This window comes from Alligator sinensis, unplaced genomic scaffold (genome assembly GCF_000455745.1).
Source record: "Alligator sinensis unplaced genomic scaffold, ASM45574v1 scaffold592_1, whole genome shotgun sequence".
Classification (NCBI taxonomy): Eukaryota; Metazoa; Chordata; order Crocodylia; family Alligatoridae; genus Alligator; species Alligator sinensis.
The window spans coordinates 499,248-519,498 of NW_005842214.1; the positions used below are offsets into that span (position 1 = coordinate 499,248).

The 20,251-nt window shown below is 42.6% G+C and overlaps 1 protein-coding gene across 11 annotated transcripts in view; it reads right to left on the minus strand.

Annotated features, from left to right (window-relative positions):
* The window catches only part of ATG13 (autophagy related 13), a 39,293-nt gene that overhangs the window by 6,843 nt on the left and 12,199 nt on the right, over window positions 1-20,251 (minus strand). For 6 of the 11 annotated variants that reach the window (XM_006026913.3, XM_025207913.1, XM_025207917.1 and 3 more), the window contains 11 exons: window positions 15,175-15,256; window positions 14,002-14,082; window positions 13,065-13,184; window positions 10,868-10,914; window positions 9,718-9,858; window positions 8,479-8,519; window positions 7,867-7,963; window positions 7,451-7,549; window positions 6,627-6,720; window positions 3,081-3,179; window positions 469-579 (listed from right to left, as the gene is read on the minus strand). In XM_006026913.3, the coding sequence (XP_006026975.1) occupies window positions 469-579; window positions 3,081-3,179; window positions 6,627-6,720; window positions 7,451-7,549; window positions 7,867-7,963; window positions 8,479-8,519; window positions 9,718-9,858; window positions 10,868-10,914; window positions 13,065-13,184; window positions 14,002-14,082; window positions 15,175-15,243 (999 nt within the window). In that variant the 5' untranslated portion in view covers window positions 15,244-15,256. The remainder of the gene's footprint in view (window positions 1-468; window positions 580-3,080; window positions 3,180-6,626; window positions 6,721-7,450; window positions 7,550-7,866; window positions 7,964-8,478; window positions 8,520-9,717; window positions 9,859-10,867; window positions 10,915-13,064; window positions 13,185-14,001; window positions 14,083-15,174; window positions 15,257-20,251) is intronic. The other 5 variants (XM_025207919.1, XM_025207918.1, XM_025207921.1 and 2 more) reach the window with 5 other exon arrangements.

Below are 20,251 nucleotides of genomic sequence, written 5' to 3' on the forward strand. Positions count from 1 at the left end.
ACAACACACGAGTGTGTTCTCTTATACTGGGAATAAGTTATTTTCAGCTTGTCATGAATATACTCTAGTTACACTCTTTTTAGAATAAAACAGTAACTACTAGACAATGAGCCAAAGGGGAAGTCAAGTAGAAGGAGATCTTCACAAGATCTTGTCTCTCTTCCTTGCTGTTTCTATCTACATTGCATTCAATGCCTTTTTTTTCTATGCAGACAACTCTGGCTCTCATGCTGTTCTCCATTATATTCCTATGGAAAAAAGCATCATTAAAAGTTCTAGCTCAAGTGAAACCAAGTGCACTGTGGAGCCTCTTTCTGATCCCTCTGTTAGCTCCATGTTCTCTTTAATTACCTTGGCATTTTTTACCTAACTGGATACCAATGCATGTGATACCCTCTCAGCTGTGTATGCAACATACTCATTGGCCACAATGCCAGCGACATTTATTCTCCCAACCTCTACAAGTACCTGATGAGGATGTGCAGCATTCAAGCCACCAGCAAAGACTACTGGATACCCCATGTCAGCTGATCCAACTCCCAGGGCAGCAGGCTGATAGGAAAGACGAGAGCTGGAAAGCTAAGAAATGAGACAAAAAACCAAAAAGGGGAAAAGGAAGAGGAGAGAGGAAGGGAGGGGGGGAAGTCCCACAGTCTGAATTGTTATCGGAATCACTGAATGACGAACAGGAGAAATCTGAGCCACAAGGACATAATTATAGGGTGACAAGGTGGCTTGAACACTTTTCACTAGATACCAACTGCTGAGCTTTGATTTTAATAGTCCACCTTGTAACAAAAGGAAACAAAATAGGCTTGGCCTTGTGATATGACCAGTTTCTAGTAGATGGCAAGCAGCCTTGAAGAGGATGACTGACCACAAAGGAGCATAGGGAAGGCCTGGCCTACATTACAGTACCTACACTGCATGGTGGAGAAGGGACTAAGGCAGCCACTTATTTATTCAGATTTTTCAAATAATTTCCTTTTGTGCACTGAGCAGGTAAGCAGCTCACTGTGAAATTTGTAGAAGGAATGGAGAACACCCCCTCCAAGGGAAGCCAACTACTGCTGGACACAGAATAAGATGTCCAAGTTGTTACCTAAAGAGAGAATTGGAGCTAAGTAACTGGAGATTTCTTCCCAAAATCAGCTCTCAGAGGGATGAACCTACCTCAAGCCACTTCACCTTCCTCTCTCCCCCCCTCCCTTTATGCAGAAGCACAAGTAGTGGAATCAATGGGACTACCCATTTGTTTTTCTGATGTCAAAAAGAGCTCTTTATTAGAACCTCTGTACCACATGACTCTTCCAAGACAATCTTGGGGGGGGGGGGCGGTGGTTCAGACCAGGTCTGGACTCTTAAATGATCACTCTCACATACACATCTAGTTCTGTCCTTTCTGGAGACTGGTTAAGATGGACAAGGTGGTCTCTTTCCACAGAAGGTTGGATGCATATGTAAAATGCCTCTTCCAGCTTCCCAGGGGATGTACAACCAGGCGCCTCCCTGAAACTCTTATGTTGCTATGAGTACCATCCTGTGCTATTCTCCCTGGTGGAGACCTACAATCCCCAGAGAACAGTACAGGCTGCTCCCCACTGAAATGATCTGACAGTTCCTCAACTTAAAAAGACCCTCCCCACCCCACACCAGCACACCCGAATATCTCTATAATCTCAGCTACTACAAATTGACACACAGGCACTATCATCTAGAAATCTAGACATTTTAAGAGTTAAAAAGTAGCTTTATGTTGTTCATCTCCCTGAGGTCTCTTCCTAATTTTGTAGTTTTATAATAAAATGTTCCTGTTTTATCATCTCTCTCCCACACATGTTGCTGTTTGAAAGACTCACACAAACGAGAGAAACCTGACTTCACACAGTATGCAGAAAGTAAACAAAAATAGAGAGCAGAAGTGGCTTTCTTCCTAGTCCTCATGTGTTAGTTGTAACAAACAAGAACCAAAAAAAATACAAGTAGGACTTTAAGTTATGTGACTGGATTTTAACACTTCAGCAAGAGCAAACTTATCAGACATGCAGGTCCAAGGGAGCTAACAGCTCCTCATGTAAGAGCACTTAAATACCATCTCCTGATGTTCAAGACCAGATCCTAGTTGACCTATTAGATGCTTAGGTGGATTTAGGCATCTAAATGCAATCCTATTCATCTTGCTTGAGTCTCTGAAAAAACATTAATGCAATAGTGGGTAACGTAGTTCTCCTTCTCCTTGCTGCTTTCTGAGACTTAGCCTTAAGAGTAAGATAAGTGCATGTTAGAAAAATAGATAACAGTTTTTCAGAGATTCTAACAGGAAGAGGACAACACTTAAGCACCTAATAGGTGGAAAAGTACCTGGCTCCAGGAGTCTCTGGATGAGATTTATTGAAACTAGAGGTGAAAACACCTTATTCAGCAGGGCTAGAATTTCCTTTGACATGCGTGTACTGAAATACATCAAAGGATGCTCTGAAGGTACAACATGCAATTTATTTTTACCTTTTGCCTTTACTTTTCTCTTCCAGTTACCTTTCTCCTGACAAAGGTAAGCTATACAGAGCCTATCAAGAGTAGTCCTTGTTCTGCTAGATGGCCTCCAGTGTCACAGTGAGTGTGCTAACCCTCTCACCCCTGTAGAAGTGGAGAACACTGAAGCTTTCCCAAGACCATAGCCAGCTTGACAGAGCTGTATCTGAAGATTTAATTTGCTGCAATCAAGACCCTTAAGAAAGCTTGGCAATAGCTATTCCCCTTCCCCTTCAATTGGTTCAGTGGTTGCTTTTTGTAGGGCTGCTGCTCAGTACTAGGGTTGGAAGTGTTGCATACAATTTTTTGTTTAATGGAAAGAATACTAAAACAGTCTTTTGAAGGAAAAATAGGTATAAAGAATCAGATTTTTCAAACCAATCTAAGTAGAAAGAGAGAGCTTATTCCATTTTGGGTTGACCAGCCTTTTTAGGAAATGGCAAACAGATTTCTCTTTCTCAATACGTATTCTGAAGAGTCAAACTTGCAGCTTACTGTGTGTTAAAGTTCTATCAGGCCATATAATAATTTTTCTGTTGTGAACTCACTTGATGTGAAAAGCCCAGTCCCATCATAGGGACCTTCAAGGTGTCCGTCACCACAGGAAGAGGGGTCTGAAAATGTGCCTGAGTGACAGTAAAAACACACTGTGCACAGACACAGACATACAGAGGAAACAAGAAAGGAAGAAAGAGAAAAGGACTTGAGAGAAGAACTGAAAAGAGTTGGATGAACTGAACACTCATGACAAAAGTCTACGGCTAGAGTAGTCAAAGCTTAATGTATGGCAAACTTCTCAGTATTGGCAAATCCATTCTGTTTGTAAAGCATTTTCCCAGTATTTTCCAATGTCCCACAAGTAACCTCTCCCAATGCAACTAACACTAGAGAGTGTTACCCAAGATAACTCATGATAAAACAACTAGCAAAGGCTCTGCTTCACAGCTTATTAGTATTCCTACCGGCCAGTTAACAAAGGCAGGCTGTCAGAAAAAGTCAAGACTCAATTTTATCCAAGCACATACCAGTCATCTATGTTGTGACTGTCTCCCATTTATGTTACTGGTTTTCCAGGATAATTAGTGCTTTAGGGAGCACATCTGTGCAGGACTGTGCAGCCCCCCTACCAGAGCCCTCTGGACTCTACCATGATCTAATTACACTTCACACAAAATTGAGCAATATGAGTAGTTGCTTGAATTAAGACTTAGCACTTTAGCATTAAAAATCCTCTGTCTGATGTTAAAGGGCTGAGCCATCCATTGGGAGTCCCTGTGCCTCCTCCTTAGCAAGACAATTACACCAATCTCATTACCAAGTGCTACCCCTAGTCAGGTCTGTCTTCCTGAACCACAGCACGTTCTAAAGAAGGCACTACACGAGGTGAGCATGCTTTCCAGCAACTAGAAAGAGGGGAGATTGTTTATCCTTTCCCACCCCACCGATCCCTGGACAAACACAGGTGGGGCTAGACCCACAGTGAGTAGTTAGGCCTCACTTCCAAATCAATAGGAAATGGGATGTAAGAACAGCATATGTATGACAACTTCAATGTACCAAACTCAGGGTATGATCTGAGCCTTAAGTCAATTTATATAATTTAGCTAAGGGTAAAGAGTTTCTTTTCTCCCCTCCCCCAAACAACTGTGTTTGGCCAGGAGGGTAGCTTTATATTTAATCTTACTGTGAGGGTAAACTATGAACCATGGGGTTGTTATACTAGAAGTTAGTACTTTTCATGAATTGAGTCACTGATTACTTCAGAGAGCTTTACCTCAGTGACAAGAAAGCTTTGTGCCTTCTGGGTAAGTATCAGGTTGAATATATTTCATCAGCACTGTTGTTGTTATGTAAGTCTGGCTACAAGAAAAATCAGTGGCTATTTCCTCAGTATGTACAAGTTCATCATATTTTACTGGGCAGACACTGGGCTCACTCAGCCATAAGTATGCCTCCTGTACATCAAAGAACAAAATACTTTATTCTCTCAGACTTACCATGAGCACTGGTTGACTGGTTAGTTACTGCCAGGTGCCTGTCACCACAATACCAGTGAAGCTCAAGAGGTACCTCTGGAGAAGGGCTTGTTTCTAGACTTACCAGATTAAACCACTAATGGTTTAAAGTGGATCAATTTCCTTGAGGCAGTAATTGACCCCATGGCAAACTCATTCAAATCAGAACATTTTAAATATATTTTGCTCCCATGCAATCATGCACTCATGAGCACGTGCATGTGCATACACCCACACATGCATGCACAGATCTCTAAGCTGTCCTTAACTTGCTCAGGACTATTTGTTTGGTTTGACAATTAGCTTGACCATTCTTGACCTTTTATAGCTCTACAAAAACTAAACTCTAAGATACAGTTATACAAATCAGACACAGAAAACAGAAATGGAGAAGAGATATTGAAGTTTCCATTTTGCAAGGTTCAAAATGATTCCCTTCTGTATTTTTCTCTTTTGTTGTTCAAGACACAGGTAAAAGCAGGACAATTTTCTCCTCATTTATAAAACTGTTTAATTAGAAAATGCAGATGTCAATAAATGAAGTTGGGTGGGAACAGCAAAACCAGCATCTGTTCAGGGAGTTGGACTATCTGAACCATGAGGTCCTTCCAACCTTGCGATTCTGTGAAATGCTATCTAAATGTCATCAAAATGGAAATGTTCAATATCTACAACTTGCCATGAAAGCTTTAATTAGAGCCTTTTCATGGGGACAAAATACTTTGGGTGACAATGACCAACTCTAGACTGATTAGGTAATATCTAATTCACACCCTGAGACCTAACATGGAACTGTTTCTTATCAGGTACTCACTGCTGTTGCTAGTCTAATTTTAGATATCCCAGGTGATAGGATTTTTACTCCTTTCCTGCAATAATACTCAATAATGAGATAAAGGTTCTCCTGATACAAGCATTCCCCTCTAGTTGCAGCTTGTTACTTCTGTGTTATACTGCCTTGCCTCATCTTACTTCATTCCTTTTTTGTGATGTGCCTTTATTTGTAGTATACTTTCCTTCAATTCCTGCCTAGCCCGATTAACTCTTTAAATCTTTCTTCATAAATCATTACCTGCAGTCCCCTAGAGTCTTGTAGGAATTAGGAACTATTTTGTAGGAATTAGTAGGGGTGTGCAAAATGGACCATATTCATTTTGGATTCAGCCCTAATTGGGCACAATGATTCGATTCGTTGATTCGGATCACCGTCCTGATTCGATTCGGCCAAATCCGAATCTGAAGATTTGATGCTGATTCAAAGAATCAGCAATTTGGCCATATATGCAACTTTAAATGTTTTTTCTATATACCTTGAGGTACCAGGCGCAGCTCGTGAATGCTGCAATGCTGGGGAAGATGGAGCATCCCACAGGAGCATAGGGGGCCCCCCCCATGTGCTAGACGGTGAACCCAGAAGTGGACCAGAAGTACTTCTGAGCCACTGCCGAGCGTGCTGGGGGGCCCCCCCACACTGCCCAGCTCGGTGATCGGCCCCTGGGGGACCGAGGAGACACTAGTCACCAAGCCAGTGGGGTGTGGAGGGGCCTCCCAGTATGCTCCCCAGTGGACCCAAAAGTGGAGCAGAAGTGCTTCTGGTCCACTTCCAGGTCTGCTCCCAAATGCGCTGGGGACCCCCCTGCGATCCTGTGGGATGCTCCATCTGCCCCAGCATTGCAGCATTCACAAGTCGCCTGGTACCTTGAGGTATGTAGAAAAAAAAATTAAAGCTGTGTCTATGTCCGAATCGTTGAATCTTTCCAAATCTCTCCAAATCGATTCAGAGGGTTCCAATTCGATTCGGCGATTCAGCCACTGTATCGGACTGAATCTCCACTGAATTGAATCAGCGACCAAAGCTTCACACAGCCCTAGGAATTAGTAACTGTCTAGGTTTCACAAAGTGGGGAGCAATGTCTGTGCAGTGCATTTAATATTATAGTGCATTTTAATTATACAGATTGCACCTAGCCTACTGCTGTTAAATTGCCTGGCTGCTAATTCAAAAGACATGTACCAGGTTGCACTGAAGGGAATTGTGCCATATATCTTTGGGAGTGGAAGGAGCCCATTTTCTCTTACCTGGGATGGAGGGGAAGTGGAAAAAGAAGTGGTGCACACTTCCTGAGAGTCTTCCACTGATGGATATACTGCCGCATTGTCCTCAGCAGTTGTTCTACAGCAGTAAAGAGAGACATTTCACTATGGGAATGGTTCAGAAGACAAAGGAATACTAAGAGTATTGAGATATAGAAGTTGCAGGTGGACTGAGAGTATTTGGGTGGAGTTGAAAGGAGAATTCTGAAGGGGTTCTGACTCTTTCTTTGACAGGGCTGAGGATAACAGTTTAAGTTCTCCTGACTTTGGGATTTTCCAAATGTTTTCTTTAGAGAAGGAAGAGGTGCTTCCTCATTCTTTACCAAAAAGGTTTTGATACACTAAGCAGTACTACTGGCTGCAGCATTTGCAGAACCACTGCCAATCATATTAAACTGTGCCACTGCACATAATTTAACCATGATTGCAAGAATCAAGAGAGGTGGCAAATTCCATGCATGGGTTCTATACCAGGTGTCCTGTAAAGACAACTGCTATGCTGCTACTTCCAATAACATAATCAGAAAATTCCACCATTGCCACAAAAAAGTTGCATCTTGATCACCACATGAACCAGTACTACAGCAAGAAGTTTTGACAACATGAATCCTCTGGGACTAGCTGCACTCAACCTTTTAACTCTCATGGGGAAAATGCTCCTCATATGCTCAACTATTAATAAGACTGACCCTGATCCTGCAGTCCTCCTCCCCCTTCCAATCATCAGGAGTTAGAGAAGGCTCTGTATTGCACTTAGGCATAGTGATGCCTTCACCTATAGCCTGTGACTGCACTTAGTGTTTCCTCACCTGTAATTGCAGGGGTGCATGGGTGAAGAGCTGGGGTAGGGACGGTCCACAAAGTGATCAATGATAATCCCCATGATAGGTGGGGTCCTCTCAAACTGCCTGCAATGCAACAAGCAAATGGTGTTATTGATAAGGCTGGCTTTCCCTTTTTACTGCATTCCTACTGGTGGTACCCAGTATCTGTCAATGGGGACCCAGAGCACCAAGCTTGAACCAGTGATTTGACATTCTGTAGTCTGGTTTAGGTTGACCCAGATACTCCCCGTCTACAAGACAATGGATCCAGGAGGATAGTCAGTGTGGGGGACCATCTAAGCTAGCCTGAAAAAAACTAGGGGAAAGTGCAAGAAGCTCAGGGAATGAAGGGGTTTAACGGTATTTAATAAGCTGCTTTTGGGGGGCTGACATTTCCTTACCGTGTTGACATGAAGGCCAGGTTGATTCTGTAGGCACAAGACAAAGTGATGGTGCCCACTGGAGTACCCACTGTCCCAACACGGACTGTTTGGAAACCTAAAGGGGTAGAAGAACGGTTAACAATTTCAGTAGTTTTCTGTAGTGGGCACAAAGGTTAATTACTTCTATATCTTACTTCCTTATCCCTGGATTGCATTTTCCTATATTTGGTTTCACTAACCCTTCCATTCTGAACTCTGAAGACCCACAAAACACAACAGCAGCAATATGTTGTATAACATCTGTCTTGCTGTTAGCCTGACCTGTGGTGGCCCCTGTATACATCTGATGGTACCTTTCAGTCTTGAATAGCATTGCAGTCTGTTAAGCTGGCTCTGGACATTAAGTGGCACCTGAATTTTGGTATTCAAGTCCTGAACCAACATAACAGAACTTTGCCAAGGTAATAGAACTATCATTTTGTAATAAGACCTTCTACAAATGAAATCTATACAAAAAGTGCTCCTGAAAACATGTACCTAGTTTTCCTGTAGGACTGAAAAATATGAACAAGACAGTTGTTGATATGGAAGGGGGCTCCCAGCTAGTTTATATATAGTACCCAACCGTACCTTCTCCCAAGCCGCTCAGCTGCACTTCCCCGAAGTATATCCTACAGGAGAGAGAAACAGCATGCATCACACCCAATCTATCGAGGGACTTGAAACTAAATAAATCTATATTTCTTATTTAAGCCACAAAGGATGAATGGGTCAAAGCTACCTTTCCCTTTAAGAAAGGCATACATCGCAAGTGGCAAGTTATGATCGGACTGGCCAGAAGACTCACCTCCAAAGAGTTTTCAAACTAAATGGTCTATTTAGCTCCTTAAGAAAGACACATGACATGTGAGATAAAGAAGAGACAATAGCAACAGCAGTTGTAATCAGGGAGAGGAGCTTGGATAGAATGTTTTAAAGTCCTAACTGCCATCTTAGCGATAAGTCCACACATCAGTGCAAAAGGGAAATTAAGAAATGAGTTGGGTGTCCAGAAAGCAATAGCAGCCTATTCCAAGTCCTAGAACTGGTACTTGTCTTTCTAGAGAAAGGCACTAACTTAATGCTGTTAAAACAGTCATTTATTACCTGCAGCATGGGCAAGAATGGGAATGTTGTTAAACCTCATGCCTCTGTGCCAAACATGACAGTGAACTTGGGACTTTGCAGTAGCTTTATATCATCATCCTGGTTCTTTGCACAAATAGACTTCCTGATGCCAAAGGTAAAAGTGTTAGGGCTGGCAACCATTCAACCTCAAGCTCTGAGCTCACTAGACCTCACAAGCTAAATAGGATGGTGCTCAATTATTAGGATAGGACACTACGAGAAAACCCTATGAGTTGCAGGAAGTAGCGCTGAAGATTCATAGTGTCCCTCCCCTGGGACTATATTCTTAACCTATATGCAAGCGAAAGTATTCATGCACTTGCATCCAATTCATACACACACTTATTGTTAATTTACATATTTTTGTTAACTCTGCCAAATGACCAATAATGCATCTAACTGTTCAGTTGCACATACAGTAATCATCATTGTGTTCACAAGTCAGGCATGCATGGACATGCTTATTTAAAACCAGATCCCCGGTCTCTCAGGGAAGGGTTAGCAATGCATGTAACAGTGCTGTCTTACAAATGAACTATAAACTGAAGTCATAACTGTTTCAGATAACTAGTAATTTATTAGAACTTTTTACTAGGACTGCAGGTGTTATGACCAAATTCCAAGCGGGTAGTTGTACTGCCTGTGCCTGAAGTTTCCCTACTGGTTTAGTTCCAAAAATGAAATTTTAAGAGTCCAGATTACCTGTACAGTATTACATATTCATGGCCCTGTTTCCTGGAGAGTCTGTAGGCTGGAGTTACCCGGGTTATAGCAAGCAAAGACTTCAGAAGTAGAGACAGTCTGTTGTACACAGTGTAAGAAACTTTGATTTCTTTGTCACACCTGGAGAGTATACAGATGCAGTTAGTTTATTCTTCCTAGGCAAAGAGTGCAAGCGTACACTGAAAGGGGTCAGGCCAGTAGCCTGACACTTACTTAACAGTGACAGGAGCATAAATACATTTTCATGATGGCAAACCTGGCTGGGCCAGCAAAGAGTCTTGCTCCAGTCCAGTGTACACAGTAAGAAGTTATTCTTTGGCCTTCTGCAGCAGTGGATTCTGTAGGAGGCCAAAGAATCTTGCACTGGAAAGGATTGACTTCAGGAAGATTCTTAACACTTGTAGCTGCTGGTAACTGAATCTCGTATGTAACGGCATATATGGATTGTAAGACAGGATCACAAATAAATTAATTTCTAGGTCCTTTTCCCCAACACAACTCAACATTTGCATTGTGTACAGGAGAAGTGTTTGCCTCTGAAGTACAAAGGGAGATATACCTGACTTGAAAGACCACTAGTCTAACAAGATCAGGCAATTCTTACCTTTCAGTTTCAGAGAGGCTGGGAGAAACAATGGAAAATACAAGTCAGTGGCATTCTCCCCATCTGTTCAACTGATGGAAAGCACAAAAGCTGGACTGGATACCAGCTAATTCGACACCAAAGGATTAGCAAAGCCTCAGAATCAGTGTAGGGGACATAATTCCAGTACCTTAAAAGGCTTATTAGTTTTCTCTGCACTTTGTTGAACATTTCATCTTTCTGTTCTTTCTTCATAGTTTCCCACCCAGCTCTCTCCATACTGCTGCTGACTGTAAAGTACATGTCAGGATGCCAAACAGAATAGCAAACTGCAGCAAAGCCTTGCCAGCACCAGTTGCAGGCCAAGGGCCCCTTATGCAAGTCTATCTAGAATGCTGTCTGATCTGCAATTGGCAACACTTTGGAATGTTGTTGATCTCTATCCCTTAGTGCCTTCAACTGTAGGTCAGGTCCCCTGCTGGCAAAAAGATTTGCTTGTTTCATTTATTTTAAGGAGAAAAAAGAAAATATTCAGAATAAACTTACTTTTCATTCATTTCTAGACACCAGATTTCCAACTCCATGGAATCTCCCTGCATCAGACAAAGGATCAGTAATGCAATTCATTCAAAATAAGAAGACATCTTCACATCACATTAATAGTGAGCAATACCACATCTTTAAGACAGTGATTCTCAACCAGGGTTCTGAGAGAGTTTTAAAGATGCTGCAGGATGCCGTGCACTATTAGTACTATTCAGTGTGCAAACACCTACACATGATTCACAAGATAAAACTAGGGAACCCACAGTCTCAAAAACATGCCAACCTGTTGTGAACTTCCTGAGTTCTATGCAACAGAAGAATTACTCAGTGATTTTTTTTGTAGTAAAAAATGATTGAAAAACTACATGGTGGCATTTTCTGAGGGCTGCCTTGAATCTAACAAGGTTGAGAACCACTGTTCTTAGAGGAAGTATTTTTTGGCTCCCAAGTCTTTGTAAACAGATGGGTCACTATTTCCTCTTCATGTACATGGCTTAACAGAAGCTGGACTCAGCAGTCCTGCTGCAGGATAGAGACTACACCGTGTACCTCCCTACCTCAGGATAGCTTATTCACTCATGTTAGGAGCGAAGCCAATTTTGCAGTGCTCCTAGTCTTAAGTGTTTGGCTTCAGTGATTTGCAGTGAAAAATCTTTCTTTTTTCATATGTTCACAGGTTCACTGGCACACTAGTATACTGCAGGACTGGATACATTTTTTTTTACATAATCTTGGCCCAGATCCTACTCTGCCTGCTAAAGCCTTAGCAACTGCTCACCAAAACAAAAAACCCCCAAAAAGCCCTGCGAATCTTGCCTTTAGAGGCTGATTTTGTTTCTCCTTGAGGAGTGCAAAGCTCTCCTATTTTTTCTATAAGCAGCTTTATGTGCCTCTAGAGCCTGCTCTTATTCTGCCCTGGAAGGTGTAGACCTAAAATGCATAAACAGCACTGGGAGCATAAAAAGCCATGCAAGCAAGGGCTGGAACCCAGGATTCTCTCCATTCTAGCAGAAAGTCCTCATCACTGGGGTACAGAGTGAGGCTTTATTTTATATTTTTCTCTTTCTGGCCTCGTGACTCCTACTAACTCAGTGGCAGGATGGAGGATGCTCTCAGCCTTGCCTAGCTCATAGTCTGGTCATTGGACCACTTTCCTGAGGAATGGGAGATGTGGATTAAAACTAATATTTGGTAGAGTCTAGTATCCATGCCTCCCATTGCCTGGGCAAGTGGACTAGTGGAAAAGAGATGGGTGGACTTGTCTCCTTCCTCTGTTGAGCTGCATGCTTGATCTCAGCTACAGATGCTTGGTGTGGTTTTTCCTCTGTTTAATGCAGAAATTCTGTACTTTCCAGATGGAAATGGATCACAGAACTGTGGTGGGAATCAGACATCTAGGTAGCTGCTGTTTCACTTCTGAACATGTGTGGTAGCTCAAGACTAGCTGCCAAGGAATCATTCTAGGCAAGGGTTGCTCAACCTCCAGCCTGCAGGCCAAATGCAGCCTGCAAAGTCATCACATCTGGCCCGCTGGACATCCCATAGGTCTGGAAATTTGGTGGCAGGGGAGCGGTGGCCATTAATATGGTCACACTCCCTCCTGTCAAATTCCCAAACACCAAGCCCTGCACACCCAGTTGGAACCAGACTGAGCCCCCTTCCCCCTAAGGATCCAGGCTGCGGCTGGACCATGCTCCTCCCCGCTACCCGAGTCAGCCAGGAGGAGCCCCCTTCCCCACCTGCTTCCCCCACCCCCAGCAGGGCTGGGTCACAGCTCTTACCCATGCCCCTGCCCCCACCCCCTCCACGCTTGTGTGGCTGGGCTCAGACCAGGTTGCCCTCCACCTCCTCTGGGTGGCTGGATGGTGCCCACCACACCAGCCCAAGGGGCTGAACTGGAATCACCACGCAGCCCAGACAGACTAGGCACTGCCCATCCAGCCTGCCAGGGAAAAAGGTAGAGTACCATTGTTCTAGACCAGAACAGAGGCACATAATAAATCTATGTTTTACAGTTACTGAATGTTGGGGTGGGGTACAGCATAGACCTAATATCATATATAGCGACTTGGATGCCTAAAGGCTGCAATTCCCATGCAGACATCTTGAAAGTGGAATAGGTTCTGGGCCTAAAGCCTAGATTGGTGACTTATTCCTTAAGTGAGCAGGTGGGAATTCTATCTGACTCAGCATTTACCTCTGAGGTTTTAAGAGAGATCTCCACACACATTGACCGTCCAACAGCAGGTAGCTGTCCTGCCAAGGCTTTCTTTGCTTCATGAGTAACTTCTGGTATATCTTTGATTGCCAAGTTGAACTGCAAAAATGAAATGGCAGATTTTATTTTTCAGGTTCTTTTAGAAAACCAGTGGAGGCACATGCTGCAAAGAGATTTGTAACCCACTTCTCAACAGACTAGTCGGACCCACTGCAATGTTTGTAGAATGGACAAAATCCAAGATTGGTCCAGATTTTCATTTATTTATGCTCACTTGTGCCTGGAATCCTTTGTCTGTACAGTGGGACCAAGACAAAACACTCCTTTCTCCTCACATTCCCAAAGGCTTGTGGGTCATTATTCCCCTTTGAAGCTTAGCAATTAGATCAGTCTGAATCAGAATCACTGATTCAGGTTCTGAGTCAGTTTGACTGAAAAGCACTAATGAGATCATCCTCTAAAAAATGAAAATGTGACTGAGCATATGATAGGAGTTGCTGATGAGTATCATATACCTCTCCTTTATTTGGCCCAGTGTACATACTGGGCCTATCAGACTAATTTTCTCCGCAGTAAAGCATCACCATCTACATGTGCATGGTAATTAGGGCACAGCAGACTAATTTACTGCACTGCCAGACAGTCCCGTCAGATACACGTGGTACCCAGAAGCACAGTAAATTACTGTATTTAAAACACATGTGTAGACAGTGATGTTGGGATTAGTTTACTCTGGCTCAAATTGAGCCAGAGTATATTCAATCACATGAATTGTACGTGTAGACACACCCACTGTGATGCAAAGAAAATTAACATTATTTGACAGGATTGTTTTTACAGTGTATAGGAAAATATCCCCTGTATTCTCAAAAGAGATGACAGAGCTATGACAATCTCGTGTAGAGCATAACTTTACCCAGTCAGAGCCTGTTGGTGAAGAGGATGATCGAGTACAGATTTTCTCTCCAAGTCGGGCCTGGACAATCACTTGTACAGTCTGAAAGAGAAAGCAGAAGAAGTTCACAAATTTCTACCATTCTGGATCCTAGACCAGTTCAGGAGCAGCCGAAGAAAACTGAAAGAGGCTTACTGATGGAAAAGTTAAGCAGAGTTTATAACTCAACTGAGTGGCCTCTGCTAGTCTCCCTCATGTAATCACCTGAGGTGTTACAAGCAATAGTAGACAGGGCAGAGTGGTGCCTTATAAACTAATTCAAAGAGGGATAAGCTCTTGAAAAAAACAGCGCTAGCATCTCATGAAGCAACATGTTGCTTATGAAAGCCTATGCTTCTCTAAATTAGTCTACAAGATGCCACTCTGCCTTGCCTTCTGCCTGACATCAGATTAACGTGGCTAACTACCTCTTCTCTAAGCAATAGTACGTAAACATGTTTCAGACAGTTGTGTGATTTAAGCTGACCCTGTTTGCCAGACACATTTCATAATCCAGGGATGTAGCATTTGATTCAGTACCACCAAAGTCTATAGAACCTCAGCCTGAAGATGGAGATACACAAAGAGGTGATCAAGGTCTGGATCTATCCAGCAGTGCATTTATAGCACACTCATCATTGCACTATCTATCCATCCACTTAGCTAATCAGGATAGGAACTGTTTGTAATAAAGGGGCTTTGTTTTTAGTTATCAAAGTGTGTGTGATAAAAAGCATTCTAGTATTATAGGTTTGGATGCAACAGAAGAACTTAGCTGGATAGCAAGTCAGGACTGAACAAGAAATACTCATTAAATGTTACTGAAGTTAAGCTGTTTGTGTTATTTGAGGAAGGTAATATTTGTCCATCTCATATACAGAAAGTGGCATAGAATTAGGAGGGTCATGCAGTGGCTACAGCTGGGTTTTCATGTGGGACAGGCAGTTGGAAACAGTCCTTTTACTTATAATCATGTAAAAATAGAATCCTCCTTTTTCATTTACCTTCAGCTCTTTTCACTTTGATTAATAACAGACATACAAGCCTGTCAGCCTAGCCATAGGGAGTTGTTGTTTTTTTTCCCTTTACTACCAATGAAGGCAAATACAGACTGGAAGGTTGTTGGCCACATTCCAATAACAAGAAAAATGTTACCTTCAAAGCAAAAAATTTGATGAACTTGTCCAGGTCCTTCCTGTCTTGGGAGCTGAGATCAGTGTCCATTGCATACAGAAATCTAAAATGTAATACAGGCAGGGAGATAAAACTGTCACACAATTTTTTTACTTGGATTTCAAGATTTAAAGCCACAGCCTCAAAGCTTTGGGCAATGAAAGGCCAGCTTAAAAGAACTAAAAAACCCCCCCAACTCAACAAAGGACATGGTCTGCCTAACTTCTGACATCCAGAGGACTTGTGGGGGTTAAATTCACATGATTAATACATCTGGCCAATGCAAAGAGTACAAAGAGAGAAAGGATCCTAAAGGAAGATTAAAATTAGAACAGTTAAAAGTCCCCTGACTCTTCTGACAGCTTACTTAAGACCCCATTCCTGAACCTGTACTGAGTCTGTTCAATCATAACAAAGACTGGATTAAATACATTCATATCACATACCCTTTAAGCTGAAAGGCTGGTAGAAATAAAGTAAGAAACCAGGTCTGCAATACAACAACTCCACTTTTAGTAGGAACTCAGTATATGTAATATAGCTGCTCTGCCTCTAGAGAAGATGGGGGTCTGGCTACACTACTAGCCACTTGCTTTGACAGGCACAGCTTCCAATACAATACAAGTTACGGCTCCATGCTTTAAATGGCTCCACTGCTATTGTTCATCAGGATACAAGTTTAAGTACCAGTTGTCAGATACATTTCATCAAGGTAAGAACAGAACCCCACAAATTTTAAGTTCCTTGCCCATTACAGTAATACAACATATAGCCTCCTTGTAGATATGTGGCATGATCTCATAATCATAATAAAAATTATTGGAAACCAAGCTAACATTAATAATGGAGTGGAGTCAGCACAGGGCTGGAAGCCAGGTAGGTCAGACTTCTAATTAATGTTATGATGTTGGGTAAATTACTCTCTGTATCTTAGCTTCTCTGCCTGCAAACTGGGACCAACATCTATAAGGAAGAGGCGGTGGCAGGAGCAAAGTCTTACTACTGGTCAGCACCTCTGAAAAGCATAAAAGCACAAAGCATTATTACTGCTGCTGCTGAAGAGTAGTTTTACGTTCCTGCACGTTTTATTCAAAAATAACTCGTCAGACAAATTTATGGACTCTGCCTATCACTGAAATGCAGGGGTGGGTTAGATGTGTCATTTTAGGAGCACAAAGTAAAACTGCCTAAACTATTATATCCAGAAGCGTAAAATACCTGACTAAAAATGTAGCAGGAGGGAAGAGAGGCGGGAAGAAATGTAATTACAAAAATTAAACATGAAGAAGAATAAATAATCCTGCTCACATGAAAAATCCTGTATGATCATTAATGATGACATGTGGCTAGAAGAATTATTTTAGTTCTCAACTGACTAATAAGTAGCTCATACTGGTTTTAGATGGATTTTACAAGCAATAATAAAAAGACAGGCCACTTCCAGCGGTACCATGCTACACAAAACTATGCTGGGGAATTGGGTCAACAGCGATTCATTCAGGAGAAAGGACACTGTCTAGTGAACGACCAGATATCGGGGAAGGCCAGATACTTCACTTCGTTCCAACGTCCTAGTGTGTATTTCTAACCCCCATGAAGTAAAACATTGCTCTTATATTACATCATTTCATGTGAAAGTAAACAATGGAAGCAACTTAATGTTAAATCCAGAAAAGAGAATGAGAAGTTGGAAATGATTAACCCAGTGGCCAGATCTTTCCTTCTTTCCTGCTGGTACAGGAGAAATTAGGCAGAAATTAGAACACAGAGGGTGTGTCTACAAGGGATGTTTAGTGTGGAGTTGAATAATTCATTCTGCAGTAAAATGTCACCATCTTCACATGTGGTGCTATTAGGATGGAGTAAATTAACTAACTGCATCATAGGACAGGATTGCCAGACACAAGTAGCACTATTTACTCTGGCACAATGCAGACAGGGCTGGCTGGGGCACAAGGGTGCTTCAGTGCAGGGACCGCCTGCCAGCTAGCTCCACATTGAAGCACCTTTGTGCCCCAACCAGCCCCTCTGCAACAACTTGAGCTGGGTTGGAGCAGTCCTAGACTGACAGGCTGGCCCCCAGGGCCCCCTACCAGCCAAGGCTGCTCCCACCCAGCTCCCCAAATGTGTGATTGATACAGGATATTGATTTTGGAAGCCCACCTTTATTGTAAGTCAGCTATTCTCAACCAGAGTGCCACAGTAGCTCAGGGCCCGCATAACCCAGGGAATCAGCAGAAAAGGTTTCCAAAAACCTTTACTGAAAAGTATTAGGCAACAAGAAATAAGGGCCTCCCAACCAGCCTCTCTTCTCCTTCTACCCCACCACCATATATAGTAACTGTTTTTTTTAAATAAATATTTAACAGATTATTTTGGTGTTTTTTTAGCCTAAGATTCATCCTCAAAAACGGTTTTGAAAATAAATAGAAGCAGAGGCCCATTCTCCTGTTACACAATTTGGGTAGTGGTGAATCATCATTGTCATCTGCATAAGGCCAGTACTGACATGATTGTTTATCAAAGGTCATATTAAATCTGACTATGAACAGGAGCCACAGTGCATATGGGTTTTGCTGTCAACCCAACAAAACACAATCCCTATTTAGAGTGAGGCCTTGTCTACACAGGAAGTGAACCTAATTTGTGAATTTAAAAAAAAGATACAATTATGCCCATATTGATTTTAATTCTAATAGAGGAGGGGCACTTTTTCTAGTTTAGTTTATATTGCTGGTGAAAGTAAGCTAAACTGAAAAGAAATCACTTGCATACTTAATAAGTACATCCACACAGGGCACTATAATAGTAGAGTTCTACTACTTATTCAGGTAGAACTTTCCCCATGTAAAAAAAAAAAGACCTTAGTCCCAGCAATACAGCATTCACAGGGTACACAGGCATATTGTGCATTCATAGATAATCATGTTCGGTCACCTACTTTCTTCTCACAGTACTCTACTAACCGAACAGAAAGCAGGAGGTGTTTGCTAAAAGAAATCCAGACAAAGCAGTGCAGAGCACCTGCACTGAATCACAGGACCAAGGAATTTGTAGCTTAGTGCTGACTGAATCAGAATCTCTCTTGACTCTGCATCTGGAAATGTCAATATTTCAACTAGGCTCTAATATTTTTGCAACCTCTGTTGAAAAAAAGGTTTTTAAGATGGTTTTAAGAAAAGCTACAAATAGTACAAACTATTTGCTTTGGGGCATAACCTCATTACCACGTAGAGAGAGAGGTATTTCAGTACAGATTCAACTTTCATTAGTTCCCACCCAGTTTCACCTTGCTGAAATAGCCTGTTGAAGATTTCACATGACAGTAGATTTTCATACTGTTTCTCAGTGTAGTTATTTTATAGGTTCATACTTTCCCTGACTTCTGCTATTTTTAGTTTATCCTGCCTGAGGGACTACTGCAAACTATCAATAAGAAATAAAATAATGCCATGTGCCTTCACGACTCCAGGTTCACAAACTCTAATTTAATTATTCTGAATAAGTAGCAGTTTCAAAAAGTATGTTCTCAGATTAGCAACAGCCTCTTGCTCCAGCAGATGCTTTCCCCCCTCCCTTAACTTTCAATTACTTTACTATCTTTCAACCCAATATGTGCAGCAATGACATGTCACATGCTCACAACATGTACTTTTATCTGCAAATGACTGGTCTGTCCTCCTTGCAATATTCAAGTTCATACAACTGTGGTAATTTACATCCCTCCCACTCCAGATACAAAAAGATTAAACTAAAGAGTTTAGGTAGAAGGTTCACACTTTCATACTGGCAAGCACTAAAGAAATAAGTAGCAGTAAAATGCTAGGACCCACCCAATACTTTGGCCTCTAAACATTTTTCCATATACATTTCAAGGGCAATTAAACTGTTCAACTGGGGGTATATTAGTAATTTGACAAATGCCTGAAAATTGTGACCAATGGACAGAAAGCAAAAACTTTTTCTTTAATACTAGCAAATTGCCCGTCAAAAATGGCCCCAGGGGGGGGGTCCACCTGCCTCCCCCCTGCCATTTCGGACCAAGGCCAGGGCCGCGGCCAATTGCTCCTGCTGTTTCAGGCTGGGGCCAGGGCCGTTCCACCAGGTTCGCTCCTCTCCTCCCCTCCCCCTTGCCACTTCAGGCTGGGGCCGATTTCCTCCCCCGCCACTTTGAGCCAGGACTGTGACCGGGGCCTCACCCTCCAACAGGTCCATCGCCACTGTCACCTCAGGCCACGCAGGGCAAGGCCAGCTCTGCTCCCACAATCATGGCGGCACAGCCACCACCTCCTGTCCAAATGCCTGCACTCTGATTGGTTATTTCAGACAGCCAATCAGAGTGCAAATAAAGCATTATAGACAGACAGACAAACTAAGGCTTTTATAATATTAGAATGCTGCTAGAACCTGGGGGTACTACATGTCTCAGCATGCCACACCATCTTGATCCAAGTGGTCTGGCTACACACTAATACCTGTAATCTGTCTCAGTGTGGGTGACCATAGGCAGGACTGCTGCACTTGCTTAGGGCAGCATAAAGACTTGTTTATAACTGAGGCAAGTATCAAGTAAATAGAAAGTAAGTGGAAAAGCCTGGTGGATTCTGGACCTCTGAGGACCCACCAGGCAACCCCTGCACGCAGGGGGCCCAGGTGCCACTGCCCCACCTAAGGACTGGATGCGTTTAAGTTGGCAGGCCCAGATGAGCTCCATCCGAGGGTACTGAAGGCACTGGCTGATGTCACTGCACAGCCACTGGCAAGGATATCTGAGCACTTGTGGCGCACGGGCCAGGTCCCGGAGGACTGAAAAAGGGCCGATGCGGTCCCTATGTTTAAGAAGGGGAGGAAGGAGGATCCAATCAACTACAGGCCAGTCAGTCTCACCTCCATACTTGGTCTTTGAAAAGATTATTAAGGCTCATATATGTGAGAGCCCAGCAGGAAAATTTATGCTGAGGGGAAACCAGCACAGGTTCGTAACAGGTAGATCATGCCTGACTAATCTAGTCTCTTTTTATGACCAGGTTACAAAACACCTGGATGCAGGAGTAGACGT